At 46.2% G+C, this 15828-nt stretch overlaps 1 protein-coding gene across 1 annotated transcript in view; it reads right to left on the minus strand.

Annotated features, from left to right (window-relative positions):
* The window catches only part of ASTN1 (astrotactin 1), a 164241-nt gene extending 152200 nt beyond the window's left edge, over nt 1-12041 (minus strand). The window contains exon 1 of the mRNA XM_038757926.1: nt 11738-12041. Coding sequence (XP_038613854.1) covers nt 11738-12041 — 304 coding nt within the window. The remainder of the gene's footprint in view (nt 1-11737) is intronic.
* Between the last annotated feature and the right edge of the window lie 3787 nt (nt 12042-15828).

Consider the following 15828-nt stretch of genomic DNA (forward strand, 5'->3'; position numbering starts at 1 on the left):
GAAGTAAGGAAATAGTAGTAGAAATGGTATTTATTAAGTGCTTACTGTGTACAGGGCACGGTATTAAGCGCTGGGAAAGTATATGGAGGTGAGGATCAGACATGGTCTCTAGTCCTCAAGGAGGCAAGTGGAGAGAGCAGAGGATGCACAAGGATGAAACTCAACAGGAAGGCAGGGAGCAGTCCCCAGGGGGCAGGCACCTTGCCCTCAGGGACATGGGGCATCTCAACCTATTCCCTCAGGAACTGAGATTTGGATTCCAGGATAAGGGAAGGTCTCCCTTGCTGGTGAACTAACTGTATTTGGGGGCAGAGATGACACCTCCTCACTAGAAGCCCGGTTTTGACCCACAAGTAATGGGTCAAAACAAAGATGGAGCCAGTGTCCAAGGCAGGTTTGCCTGCATAATTCTGTCTGGGCCTCTGATAGGCCAACTGGACCCACATCTCCTCAAGGCTAAATCAGAGAGAAGGCTCAATTTGGGCATACTCCCTCCCAAATTTCCACAAACTACTCTGGAGTTGACTTCCCAAGCCCCCGAAGCTACTGGCTTCTGACAACTGAGAAGGGGCTGAGTTTCTGGAGGCCAGGGCAGTCGACAAATTGTCTCCCATTTTTAAAGTCAAATTTATCCCTAGATTTCTGCAACTCTGGCAGGGCCACCCAGTCCTGGTTGACAGCCGAGGTGCTCCCCCCCATCTCAGTAAACACACTGACAAAAGAGCAGAGAAACCACGAGATGGCCAGATGACACTATGACCTAACACAAGAATCTTCGAACGAAGGCAGAGTTTGTGTCTGTGTGGAGTAGAATCCATTAACTGGATCATCTACATTTCCCTCTTTGATTTGCCTTCAAATTGATTGCTCTTAGCTCTAGTCAACGGACCAGTCTGAATGAAAACATTAGCATCTGTCATCATCATTAGATTTGTCCATCTGCATCACCTCAAACATCATTAGCCAATCAGAACGGGTTACACAAATTGACCAGAAGGTATGCCATTACAACTAGGCAATTGATCTCATTGAAATAACTGCAGTTGGAGCCAGCAGGATCTGGGTTCTACTCCTGACTCTGCCACTTGTCTGCAGTGTGACCTTGGGCAAGTCATTTTACTTCTCTATACCTCAGTTACCTCTTCTATAAAATGGGCATTGAATCCTCCCGCCAATTTACATTATAATCCCTGTGTGGGACAGGGACTGGGTCAATCAATCAGTCAGTTAGTCAACTGTATTTACTGAGCACTTACTGTGTGCAGAGCACTGTACTATGCACTTGGGAGAGTAACAATATACCAGACACATTCCCTGCCCAAAACAAGCTTACAGTCTAGCGAGGAAGACAGACATTAATATAAATAAGTAAATTACAACTTGATTATCTTGCATCTACCCCCATGCATAACACAATGCCTGGCACATAGTAAGCACTTAATGAATACCATAAGAATAAAAAGATGAGACTCTGGATGAGACATTAGGGGAGTCTCATAGAATATAAAGAAAATACAGAAGTTGGCCTAACTTTCCTGTCTCGGGATAGCAACTTCTCCACAAACTAACAAAACAGTGATCAGGAGTTCTAATTCTGACTCCAAGGGTGAACTGGGGCAAACTTCCTTACCTGTCTCATCCTCAGTTTGTAAGTCTGTAAGTAGAGATGGATATTCTGAACCTTATGCTTAGAATGTCTCTTTCTTCAGGGGCACTCAAATTAATTCAGAGGCATAAAATCAACTGACTCAAAGCGGTAAAGGTCAGAGATTCGTGGGTCCTGGTGACAAACCCCAAAACAAAGAGAAGCATGGATCAAACAGGGATGGCTGTTAGCACAGTTCCTCCCCTTCCCAAAGTTCCAGTGGCCATATAGATAACAAGACCGATTTCTAGTTGAGAACTCTATAATCATTGAGCCCACTTCTTCCATTTGAAGGGCTGTAGGGGCCATGGTGTCACAAATCAGGTGCAGGAGGAATTGCTGTATTCCAACACCTCTCCTCCATCCCATCCTGCATGGCTGGGATTGGACCCCTGACAAAGGAGGAAGAGAATCTGTCATTGAATCCATGTACTAAGTGCTTGGGAAAGCAATACAATAGAGTTGGTAGACACGTTCCCTGCCCACAAGAAGCTTATAGTCTGGGGGGGAGACAGACATTAATCAATATGAATACATTACGGATAATGTAGCTTTATATCATGCTTCCTTTATGGAAACATGTTTCTGAAATCTTTTCATCCTTTTTCTTTAACATCCCCTAAATTAAACCAAAAGTGGAAAACCAGAAGGCTTTGAATAGAGCCACAGCCAATGAAAAGACCTGCCAAGATCTGCCTAAGTCCTATTCCCACAGTGACACCGACAATGGGTTATGAATGCAAAGCCAACCCATCCAAACACCAGAGACCTCCTCCCAGGGAGCTGAAACAAACAAGATCTTCTATTCACTTCCATGTTATTGTATGCCCTTCGCTGTTATTACTTTACATTTGCACAGGATTTCTCTGTGGCCCAATATTATTATCATTATCATTTAACGTTTATTGAACATCCTCCACATTTTAGGGGCTCTAAAGAACAAATCTCAGCAGTTTTGGCACCATCGGTGCTGGAGGCAGTGATCCCACATGCACAAACCAATATATCACAGCAACACAGGAAGGCCGCCATGTAAACACAGAGAACTGCTGTTCCCTTGGTAATGAGTGAACAATCCTCCTATCCCTTCCCATACCTCCATCTTGCCTCACTGACTATTTCCCCCTGCGGTCCTACCAGGTAGTAATCGCCAATCTATTCCACACAGAACCCAGTCCAGATGGAGAACTGCTCCAAAAGTGTATTCATGAACTCAAAATTGGTTTTGAAATTCCACTCCCTCCTGTCCAGCCACGAGTCCATTGCATCTTCACCACTGACCAAAGTCAACTGGACTCCTTCCAGTCTCCTTGCCTCAGTCTCTCCACTCTCCAGTCCACACTTTTCTGCTGCCAGATCATCTTTCTAAAACATTGTCCGGCATAGGTACTGACAATTCTCAAAAGCCTCCAGTGGGTCTGCATTCCTCTCCATATTGAGCAGAAATCTCTGACCATTGGCTTCAAGAATTTCTGCCAGCTTTCTGCTTCTTACCGTTCTGGGCTCATCATCCACTACTCTCCAACCTGCCCTCTCTGCTCTCCCACAATCTCACTTTCTTTCAGGGCCTCATTCTTTTCTTTCTTTCTTTCTTTTCTTTTCTTTTCTTTTCTTTTCTTTTCTTTTCTTTCTTTCTTTCTCTCTCTCTTTCTTTCTCTCTCTCTCTCTCTCTTTCTCTCTTTCTCTCTTTCTCTCTTTCTTTCTTTCTTTCTTTCTCTCTCTCTCTCTCTCTCTCTCTCGCTCGCTCTCTCTCTCTCTCCCTTTCTCACTTTCTCCCTTTCTCTCTTTCTCTCTTTCTCTCTCTCTCATCACCTGACCAGTGCTCTGGTCGCTAGGCAACAGCTTTCCCCATCTTCAAAGTCTTCCCAAATAACTACTTCCTTCAGGAAGTTTTCCCAATTAATATACTACTTCCTTCAGGAAGTTTTCCCTAATTAATTAATTAATTAATTAATTAATTTCCATCTCCCCAGGTCCTGCCAACCCAGCTTCTCTCTTAGAACTAACACTCTCACACATTGCAAAGCCCTCCTAAAACCACATCTTCTCCAAAAGGCCTACCCTAAGACGTCCTTACCCCTGCACGTTGCCTAGGCATTCATAGTGCTTGATATTCACTTGATATTCACCCCACTCTCAGCCCCACGGCTCTTATGTACATATTCTTACATCCTGCCATTTCCCCTATCTGTAATTAATTTTAACGTCTGACGCCCCCTCTAGACTGTAAGATTTTGGGGGGCAGGGACTGTGACTACCAACACTACTTTCCCAAGCACTTAGTACAGTACTCTACACACAGTAAAAGCCCAATAAATACCACTGATTAATTGATTGTGACTATCAAGTCTATTGTACTGTGCTCTCCTAAGTGCTTAGTACAGTGCCCTGCACACAGTAGGTACTCAATAAATACTACTGATTACCATTTCTTTCCTCCTGTTTCCACAATTTGTAATAATTGGCATCACTCTTGTAAGCTTCTTGAGGACAGTGAAGAGACACAAAAGACACACAAATATAATGATATATAAAGTGCAAATAACATGGGCAAAGAGAATAAAATAAACTATTGCACAATCAGTTCATTCATTCAATCATATTTATTGAGCGCTTACTGCGTGTAGAGCACGGTACTAAGTGCTTGGGAAGTACAAGTTGGCAACATATAGAGATGGTCCCTACCCAACAACGGGTTCACAGCCAAACACAAGAATCACCCATTACAACTCTTTCCAGTAAGAGTTCCTTTTGATTGCATCACTGAATTTTAATGCAGATATTTTATACTTTTGCAGGAAATCCCCCGGTCTTGGAGGGCTTGCAAAGTGAACTTGGCTGAGACACCTCCTCACTTTCACATTCTGCTTCCACAGTCCCTCATCGTCTGACACTCTTTCATTTTTGTAGAGTAAAAACCCATTCCAACCACTGTTTGTCTCTCTTTGGCATCAGATTAATGGTGATCTTGTTAGCACAAGGTGTCTTTTAGTTTGATAAGTTCTGAAAGATAACACTTTGGAAACTTCCTCATGTTCAGCTTCAAGCCTCTCCACCAACTGCCCCCTGTCCCTATCTGTTTTCTTCACCTACTATTCCCTAACTCTCTCTTTTCATTCCTCCCAAGTCAGCCTTCTAACCGTACCTCACCCTGGGCTCCACCACCTCCATCCCTTCACTCAGGCTTTTTCCAAAGCTTGGAACTCCTTTCCTCCCCACATCAGGTGGACCACAGCTCTTGCCATATGCAAAGCCCTCCCCAAATCCCACCTCCTCCAACAAACCTTCCAGGATTAATCACCCAGGCCCCTGAGCCATAACAACCCTTTAGCCTACTTTAGAACATATGACTGTATTTTCATCCTCTTCAGTGCTCATGATTTTAGGTCTATTCCCTTATTTATTTTGCCCACTCTAATTGTATATAATTTTATGTTTGGCTTCTTTGTTAGTGTATAAGCTCCCTGTAGGCAGGAAACATCTCTCTTTGTTATTCTGTGCTTCCCCAAAGCCAAGTACAATGCAACACACCAGTAAAAGCTACTAGTAATACACCTACGCATGGATGTAAAAAAAAAACACCCAATTCAAAATCTTTTTTCATTGGTACATACTCACATTGCTATTTGATCATGTTATGATACTCACTGTGGGGTTTTTGTAATCACTATATTTAACATATGTACATTGTTTGGGTCAATTCTTTGGATCTTGGAAACACATTAGTGCACTTTACATTATTTCCTCAGGGAAACTAAATTGCATTTAGCACTCTTTTGCTTAACTTTCTATTTTCATGGTTTTCTGTGCTTATTTAATGTAAACTTAAGAAAAAAAAAACATCTGAATAGCAGAAACATAGGGCCATGTGTCCGAGAGTCAGGGAGGCAAATATAGGGAGTAGAGAGGTGATGGGGTGAATAGTTCCAGATCTGAGATCCAGGCATCTTCCCCCAGTGAGCCTCACCACCCCCACGAATTTCAGTCCTGGGCCTTTTGCCATGAAGCAGCATGGTCTAAGTGGTAAATTCACAGGTCTAGGAGTCAGAGCTCTCCCACTACTTTGCTGTGTGACTTCAGGCAAGTCACAACTTCTTTTCCCCTTTTCCTCAGCTCCTCTTCCCCCGCCATTGCCCTGACTCGCTCCCTTTGCTCTGGCCCATAGCACTTGTGTGTATATGTACATATGTATAATTCAATTTATTCATACTAATGTCTGTTTACTTGGTTTGATGTATATATATATATATATATATATATATAATTCTTTTATTTATATTGATGCTATTGATACCTGCTTACTTGTTTTGATATCTGTCTCCCCCCTTCTAGACTGAGTCTATTGTGGGCAGGGAATGTCTCTCTTTGTTGCTGAATTGTACTTTCCAGGTGCTTAGTACAGTGCTCTGCACACATTAAGCGCTCAATAAATACGACTGAATGAATGAAAAATGAACTTCTCTATGCCTCAGTTTCCTCATCTCCAAAATGGGAATTAAATCCTACTCCCTCCTACGTAGACTGTGGGATAGGGACTGTGTCCAATCTGATTATCCTGTATCTACCTCGGCCATCAGTACAGTGCTTGGCAACTAATAAGCATTTAATAAATACCATAGTTGTTACTATTAACCCTGGAAGAATGACATAACTGGGGCACAGAGAATTGGCTTGCCCAAGGTCACACAGCAGACAGGTGACGGAGCTGAGGTTAGAATCCAGATCCTCTGGCTCCCAGGCCTGTGCTCTATCCACTAGGCCATGCTGCTTCTCGTATATTTGTATATACATACAAATACATACATACATTTGTATATCCATGCATACATATATACATGTATACACACACATAATGAGGTATATACGTAAAATCAATTGTGCTGGCATATTTATATTTTGATTACTCTGTCCATATTTAATAGGGGACTGCCCCATTAGACTGTAAGCTCCCTGTGGGGAGAGAATGAGTCTTGTGCTTGTGTTGCTCTCTCCCAAGTGGGGAGTACAGTGCCTGGCACCCAGTAGGCATACAATACATTCCTTTACTGCTACTGCCCCTCCAAGCCATTACAATTCCCTCCCCTGGACCTCAGAAACTTCAATTTTTTCCCTAGATCACAGAGCTCTGTTTGGCATTCACACACTTGGCCCAAGAAATTCACATCTTACCACCTGCTCAAGCGAAAAACGCTTCCTTCACCCCAAGCAGGAGCGTCTGCTCCCACACCTCCCAGGTGCCTTCAACAGCCAGATGGATCCTTACCCTCATCCTCAACACTTATAGTTATCCTTTCACTCAATTCTTCCTCTAATTATCTATTTGAATTACTTTGTAAATATTTATAGGTTTGCCTCCTCCTTTAGAGTGTAGCTTCCTTGTGGGCAGGGAATGTATCACCTACTTAGTACTTCTAAAGTACTTAATGCAGTGCACTGTCCCCAGTGAGCACTCAATGCAATCATGCATTCTACAACTACTACAACTACATATTCACATAGTCACATACTCAATCTATCACCAAATCCTGTCAGTTTAACCTTCACAACATTGCTAAAATCCTCCCTTTCCTCTACATCCAAACTGTTACCACATTAATCCAAGCACTTATGTTATCCCACCTTGATTACCTTATCAGCGTCCTTGCTGACCTCCCAGCTCCACTCTAGTCCATACTTCACTCTGCTGCCCAGATCATTTTTCTCCAAAAACATTCAGTCTATATTTCCCCACTCTTCAAGAACTGCCAGTGGTTGCCCATCCATTTCCACACCAAACAGAAACTCCTTACTTTAAAGCACTCAATCACCTTACCCTCCCTACCTCACTTCACTACTCTTCTACTACAAACCAGCACGCATGCTTCGCTCCTCTAATGCCAAACTATTCACTGTACCTCGATCTTGTCTCACTGATGACCTCTCACTGATGACCTCTCACCCATGTCCTGCCTCTGGCCTGGAACCCCCTCCATTTTCATATCCAAGAGATAATTAGTCTCCCTCTTCATTCATTCATTCAATCATATTTATTGAGCGCTTACTGTGCACACAGCAGTGTACTAAGAGCTTGGAAAGTACAGTACAGCAATAAAGCCTTACTGAAGGCACACCTCCTCCTAGAGGTCTTCCCTGACTAAGCCCTCTTTTCCTTTTCTTCCACTCCCTTCTGTGTTGCCCTGACTTGCTCCCTTTATTCATCATCCCCACCCTCTGCCCCACAACACTTATGTACATATATGTAATTCATTAATTTATATTGTCTGTCTCCCCCTTTAGACTACAAGCTCATTGTGGGCAGGGAATGTGTCTGTTTATTGTTATATTGAACTCTCCCACGCACTTAGTACAGTGCTTTGCACACAGTAAGCACTCAGTAAACACAATTGAATGAATGAATGAATGAATGAATGAATGAATAAGGTCGGTCTCCCCTTCTAGACTGTAAGGTGGTTGTGGGCAGCGAATGTGTCTGTTATATTGTACTCTCCCAAGGGCTTAGTTCAGTGTTCTGCACACATAAGTGCTCAATAAATAAGACTGTTTGATACTACACACAATACCTGCCCTCAAGGAGCTTGCCATCTAGCCAGGGAGGTGGCATCTTCTCTGGTCAACTGTAAGCTCCATCTGGGCAGTGAGCTTTTCTGGCAACTCTGCTGTATTGGCCTCTCTCAAGCGCTTAGGGCAGTGTTCTGCAAATGGTATGCATTCAGTAAATACCATTGCTTGATTGATTAATTACTACTACTACTACTACTACTACTACTACTACTACTACTACTACTACTACCACTACTACTGAGTCTTGGCATTCAGTAAATGACTTGCCTCTGAAAAGCTGGGAGTGGTAGGAGGAGGAAAGAGGAAGACAAGAAGGGGCTATCAAAAGGCTGTCCAATCTCTTCATTTGGCCTGCAGGACGTGAAGTTCATGCAGTCTGGACTTTGGATTTGTGGGCATCTAAAAGAATGGACAGTCTGAGCAGTGAGAGATTTATAGCCTGGAGCAAAGGCCTTGCCCGTGGCTATCTCTGAAGAGACTATACCTCGTGGGAGTCACAAGAATAACGGCCTAGCTCTAGAATGAAGGAAAGATTCAGGAGGAAATACGAATGTGGGTGGAGTTCATGGAGAAAGCACTGGTCCTCTAATGCCATACAAGCGGCACACAACCATGCTGATTGCTCAGATTTTACAGACAGGTCACAAAATCAATCAATTGTATTTACTGAGCACTTACTGGGTGCAGAGCACTGTACTGAGCACTTGGGAGAATACAACAGAGCTGGTAGATGTGATACCTGTCCTCAAGGAGTTTAGAGTCTAGAGGAGGAGGTTACAGTCTAGAAAACACATGGGGATAAGGGGAAGGGAGCTGTTGATTCAGTGTGGATATGGAAATATGGCAGCAGTAATTTGGGAGATAAATTAATTTTAAAATATCATGTAGCTCTCCTATTCTTCCCCTCCTCAGCCTTTCCCACAGGCCACTGGGTTTTGCAGGGAGGAAGCTGGTTCCCAGTAGCATTATGAAATCTGGGGTCATTAAAAAGTATCTGATGGTGATGATGATTTAAAGGAGGAGGAAGAGGAGGAGGGGAAAAAGGAGAAAAAGGAGAAAAAGGAGGATAAAGCACAATGTCTATGCCTATGTGAGAGTTACAGTGGGTTATGCATTGGTGAACTAAGTCAGATGAACTCTGGATTTAGGAGGTGAAGTGCACTGGGATTTTGATGTGGGATGGGGGAGTAGGAGTTACCAGGAACCTTGTTGACTGGGGTGTGCATGGAAACAGACTACCCAAATTGGCAATGCAGATGAACATTTGAAGTTGGAGCAAAATTTGGACTTAAATTGAGAGATTAAAAGCCCATTTTGACAGCTGATGGTTTTCTATTTAGCACTGTGTGATGATAGCTCTTTAGCTGTTAGCTCAAGGTGTCTTTTTGCAGGATAGGCTATAAAAGAGAATATTTACATATGTTTTCATTAAAATTTGAATCCTTATAGTTAAGGAGATGGTAGCTTCTATAGCATGGATGCGGGTCCATGGCCACCAGTGTGATGGCTGGGAAAGTCCATCTGCCCAGGCTAAAGAGTTGCTTGGGGGTTGAAAGATAACATTCAGGGGGCAGGAAGGAGGGGGCAAAAGTAATTCTGATCAGATATGAGTTTTGTAGGAAAAAGGCAGGAGTGAGAGCTACTCTGAATGAAAAGCGGGTGGGGGCTTGGGAACCAAAGTCATGAGAAGTAGGAAGTGGGGTTTGGGACTTTGGGTGGTGCCAGACAGGCCACAGGCAGATTTATGCAGGCCGCTGGACCACTGGCTCTCTCCAAGGACAGGAGAGGGGCGGGATGGGGAGGAGGGAGCTATGGGGTCAGAGTTTGTAGTGGCTCTGGCAAGGTGTGGGGTCTTCGGATACAACTGATTCTGTGCTGCAGTTGGACGTGAAGAAGGGAATCCAGTTGGACTTTCCCTTCTTCGAAGAGGCTTGGTACATTTTTGTAGTGCTCAGTCTTGGGGTGAGGGTTGGGAAGGCGGAGCTCTGAGGAGGCACTTAGCTCTTGTATGGGCAGAAATGTGCCTGTGCCTCTGGTGTTCTTCCTTCAAACACTTGGTATGGTCCAGGATACTCAGTGGATGCTCAATAAATACCAATCTCTAACCTTAAGCCTTACCAGTCCTGCATTTCGCTGCCTAAACCATCCAAGCTGCCACTGTCCAAGTAACACATCCCCTCCTAGTTTGACCCCCTTGGGCCAGACAACTAAGACAGCAGTTGGCCGGGTCTGCAGCTAGCCAGGAGGTAGCTCAAGGAAGCTAAGAGTTGAGGCTGGTATTGGTATTTCCAAGCCAATCAATTGTATTTATTGAGCTCTTACTCTGTGAAGAGCACTGTCCTAAGTTGGTTGGGAGAGTACAATATAACAGAGTTGGTAGACATGTTCCTGCCCACAACAAGCTTAGAGTGTAGAGAGGGGGACAGGCATTAATATAAGTAAATAAATGATGGATATGTAACTAAGCGCTGTGGGGCTGAGGGAGGAGTGAACCGACGGTGCAAATCCAAGTACAAGGGCGACGCAGAAGGGAGTGAGAGAAGAGGAAACGAGGGCTTAGTCGAAGAAGGCCTCTTGGGAGAGAAGAGAGCCAGGGTAACAGTTCCAAAAATACGTAAGGCCTGGCCTATAACCCAGGCCTGCAAGTACCTGATGCTGTCCCAGATATTCTGCTACTGATTTCTTTTTAAGATGCAAAAATAATCAAATGGAGACATTCAACTATTAGGGCCACTATTAGGAGACAATTAGGGCCACCAGAAACATAAACTCCAGATCTTCTGTTTTTTCACCTACGTCCACCCCACGACTCATCCTTGGTCTGCTCTTTCTCAGGCCCCCTAAGCCCTCTCCTCCCTTCTCCCACCCAGAATGTTCACCTTCCCCGCATTGGTGACCAGTGGGGCCCCTAGCCTCACTGCTCCCCAGTGCTTCACAGTGGTCCCCTAAACTCTGGCCTGGGTTTTCCTCATCCCTCTGCCACGGCTCCACTGAGCCCAAGGCCCCAGCCCTTGTCCCTGCCTGGCCCCCACTGCCCAGCCCCAAAGGATGGGTAAGAGGACCGGACTTGGCCAGGCCCTTAGCAGGGGCCTTGGGCACACTCCGGAGTCCGGGCCGGTTTCTCTCTCTAGGTGGAGGCCTGCTCGCCTGGGTCTGTCGGCCAAGCCGGTGAGCACGGATTACCCACCCCAGTGTCTGCTCTCTCCAGGCACCGTCCCTACCCGCCACCAGCCTGCTGCTCCTGCTTCCCCGGCGACATCCTCCCCTCCTCTCCGGCCTGTCACCCAACTCCATTTCCCTGGCGTCTCCCGTAGCATCTTCCGGGGCTACGGCTGCGCCCGGCTGGGCAGGAGGGAAGGAAGGTTGGCAATGTAAGTGGTGTGGGGGAGGAGAGGGATGGAGGGGAGGAAGGGGAAGAAGAGGATGGGGTACCTCTGTGTGTTGTGTGTGTGGATGTGTGTGTGCAATTCTGGAGATGAAGGGCGGAGGAGGGGAGGCCGAAGGAGGCCCGAGCCTCGGCGGGGGCCTCACCGAGCACGAAGAAGGGCAGCTCGGTGTTCTCCAGGTCGTCCACCACGGCCATCTCCCCGGGGAAGTCGTTGCGCACGGAGAACAGCAGCTTGGGCTCGGAGGCGGAGGGGCTGTGCATGATGCTCAGGTCGTTCTCCCGCAAGAAAGGCAACGCCGACACGGTGATGGTCTTGACCTTGCACTCGAGCTCCTTGGACGGGTCCCCGTCCCCCTGGGCGGCGGCGGCGGCGGCCAGGACGGCCGCAGGGACCCAGCAGCAGCTCAGCAGGGCGCCCAGCCGGGAGCCCACCAGGGCTAAAGCCATCTTGAGCCCCGCTCGCCTTCCTCCCAGCGCCGGGGATGGAGGGGAGGGAGGGAGGGAAGCAGGGACCAGGGAGGGAAGCAGGGAGGGAGGGAGGGAAGGAAGGAGGGAAGCTGGAAGGGAGGGGGGCGGGCAGCTCGGGATGCTTGGTCCACGAATCGAGCAGCTGTCCGCTGAGCGCAGCGCTCTGTCTAGGCTGCACGGCCGCCCGGGTTTCTTTGTTTCCAGGGCTGCCTGCCCTCGGAGGGGGAGGGAAGGGAGGACAGACAAAACATAAAAAGGCTGAAACGGAGAAGGAAGGCAAGAGGAGAGAGGCAGAGAACCCGGTCAGCCCTCAGATGGCTTCTCTGCTAAGGCTTCTATCTCCTCCTTTGCATCTATCCTCCCTGGCTCTCACACACACGCCCTCGCCATTAGCCACCTGAATGGCTTTGTTTTTTCAATCAGACTTTGCAATGCAACAGAATCTTCTCCCTGCATCACCCAGATAGCACGGTGGACCGGCAGAAACAAAAACACTCTCTCCTGTCTTCTCTCTTTCTCTCCCACCCCCGCCCCCCCGCCTCCCCACGATTCCTTAAAGAGCCTTTTGCAGCTGATCAAAGGAATGGTTGTTTCACCGAAATTATGAGAACCGCCCAACGATCCGTACGCTGGGACTAAGAAATGCAGCGGGTTCCCTTGTCACAACCTGATGACTAGTGGCTTAGGGTTTTGAGAAGGAGCGGGTTTCAGCCCCCCCCCCCCCCCAACATTTTTATTCAACACCAAATGTAGGGGGCAATTCTAAGGGAAAGGTCTGTGGGCTTTGGAGAGTTAGCGCTGCAGGGTGAGAATTGTGCCCAGGACATCTATCTGCCCAAAAAACACCCAGGCACTTTGTATTCTAACACGATGCAGTGAGATTTTTTAAGCTAGCACCTTAGTGACCCAGGGTTCTACCTCCAAACGCTTTCCAAAGTCAACCCTGACAAGATGGTTGCTGAAAGGGTAGAATACCCCAGAAGAAATGCTGTTGCTGCAGAAGGAGATGCTGAGACCTTAATGTTGGCAAAAAGCCCAGCAGAGGGCTTGGTAATAAATAACCACGCTGGGAAAAACAGGTGGAAGAGGAAAGTTTCCAGCCCCTAGAGCACCCCCACTGCCTTGCTGCCCGTCTCTGAATAAGGATATCCAAGGGAAGGGGGGAGCAAGGGGGAGGAGGAGGATGGGAACCACTGAGTCACCCCCCCCAGACTAACAATGGGGAGGATAGAGCACTTTAGCAAACCGATTCAGGAGCCAGAAACCCAATGCCTCCGAAAGAGATTCTTTTCTTTTTTTAATGATATTTGTTGAACGCCTATTATGTGCCAAGCATTTACTAAGTGCTGGGGTAGATACAAGCTAAACAGGTTGGACACAGTCCTTGTCCCACATGGGGCTCACAGTCTTAATCCCCATTTTACAGACGAGGTAACTGAGGCACAGAGAAGTTAAGTGACTTGCCCAAGTCACAGTAGACAAGTGGTGGATCCGGGATTAGAACCAAGTCCTTCTGATTTCCTGGCCCGTGCTCTACCCACTAGGCCACTCTGCTTCTTGATTGACTGATTTAAAAGCAAGCCTCCTCACCCTTCCAAAACAGTAGCAGGGTACTGGCTATATGTAAGACGATGGGTGTGCACACAGGGCATGCTTCCCCGTGAGTCTCCTTTGATCTCTCATCCAAAGGAATTTTCTCTCCCCATACTCAAAAGCTGCTCTGAAAGCTGTCAAAATTCCTTCTCTGCTTTGCAGGGGTGCCCCTTGGCTGGAAGCCAACTCCATCTCAGGGCTATGGAAACTTGGAGACAGGCTATAGTTCACTTCCTCAAGAGCCTCGCATAAAGTTAACTGCCTTGTGTACATCAAGTTAGCAACCTGCTGTTTGGAAAGGAGCAGGGCAGAGTATTGCAGGCCTCTAACCAGCCCTGCTCCCCAGACAACATCAGAACCACTCATCCTCCTCCTCAAGGGTATTTATTGAGTGCTCACTGTACTAAGCGCTTGGGAGAGTACAGTACAAAAGAGTTGGTACACATGTTCCCTCCCTCTGCCTTCCGTGAGGGCAATGACCCAGGCCCTCCTTGGGCATTGGTGTCCCAGCTGCCATAATTATTATTATTATTGTGGCTGAAGATTAGTCTGCACTGAATTTGCTCTGCTTTCTCTTTCCCCATGTATGCCTGTCCTCCTCTCCTCAGCACACTTAGACAGAACCCTGGGTGGGTCAGGGATCGGGTCTAGTTCCCTATTTTGATCCCAGCACTTAGAACAGTGCTTGTCACAAAGTGTTTTGCACCTGCAATAAATAATAATAATAATGATACTGATAACAGCATGGCCTTGTGGAGAAAGCACTGGCTAGTGAGTCAGAAGACACAAGTTAAAATCCCAGCTCTGCCACTTGTCTGCTGTGTGACCTTGGGCAAGTCACTTGACTTCTGTGGGCCTCAATTTCCTCATTTGTAAAATGAGGGGGTTCGATACCTGTTCTCCCTCCCTCTTAGACTGGGAGCTCAATGTCGGATAGGGATTGACTTGAATCCCCCCTCTCTCTTAGTACAGTACTTGGCATGTACTAAGTGCTTTACAAGTGCCACAGTTATTATTATAACATACCAATTAACCTGTCAACCACCTTTTACTCATCTATAGAAAAAAACAACTGGGTGATAATTCTTTCAAATGTTTGTGTAGAGGTTCATGTATATATACTCATAGAATGATTAGGGTATTTATTAAGGGTATTCCCTCTAGACTGTAAACTCCTTGTGGGCAGGGAATGTATCTACCAGTTCTTGTTATATCATACTCTCCCAAACAGAACAGTGCTCTGCATACAGTAATCACTCAAGGCTCACATTTAAGACGGAGGGAGAGGTAGGCATTTTTATCCCCAATTTACAGATAAAAGGCGTGTTTTCTGGGCATATAAGTCATGTGGAGTATGACCAATGTAAAATCTAGAAATGTAAGAATAAAATGCTATTTGACTACAATTAGCATCCATTATGCTTACTTTCATTGAGCCAATGCAGCACGAGCATGCTGTCTAAGCTCATGCCATGCTATATGGGCTCAGCATGCCTTTTGGACAATGCTTCCAACATTGCTTTCTTACGTGACCTCGAAGCTCCGCCTTAGAGAGACAGCTGAAGTCACGCTTGGTAAAAATAGGTTAGTACATGGACAGAAATTGTGTTGTGAGCAGAGGAGGCTGAGTACCACAATACTCCAAAGACCCATGGCTGCTATAGAGAAGACTAGGAAGGAGTAACAAAGAAGATGAGTAGGGAATGGAAAAAACAGCAATCATCTTCAAAGCAACAGTAAAGTGGGGTGGCTGTTGCTGGGGCCTAGTTTCATTTCTTACTAATGGGTAATATAGAGAAGACAAGATCGGTTATTTCTGGCTGAAGTTTCCTTCCTGAAATGGGGGATTTGAAAGTGGGCTGTTGTGCCTGTATCCACCATACATCAGCATGCAGAGGCTTCGTATTTTCAATGGGTTCTGAATATGAGTTGCTCCTTAGGGTTGGGTTTCTGGATGTGACCAAGGTGGATTTTCTCATGTACAATCAATCTATCATTGGTATTTATTGAGGACTTACTGTGTGCAGGATACTGCACTAAGACCTTAATGTATAAATATGGCTTTCCCAAAGTGGAAGGGAAGTTAAGTGCTCAGTGAGCAATTCTACTTTCAGAGAAGCAGCATAGCCTAGTGGAAAGAGGATGGACCTGGGAATCAGAGGATCCGGGTTTT

This window comes from Tachyglossus aculeatus, chromosome 16 (genome assembly GCF_015852505.1).
Source record: "Tachyglossus aculeatus isolate mTacAcu1 chromosome 16, mTacAcu1.pri, whole genome shotgun sequence".
Taxonomy (NCBI): Eukaryota; Metazoa; Chordata; class Mammalia; order Monotremata; family Tachyglossidae; genus Tachyglossus; species Tachyglossus aculeatus.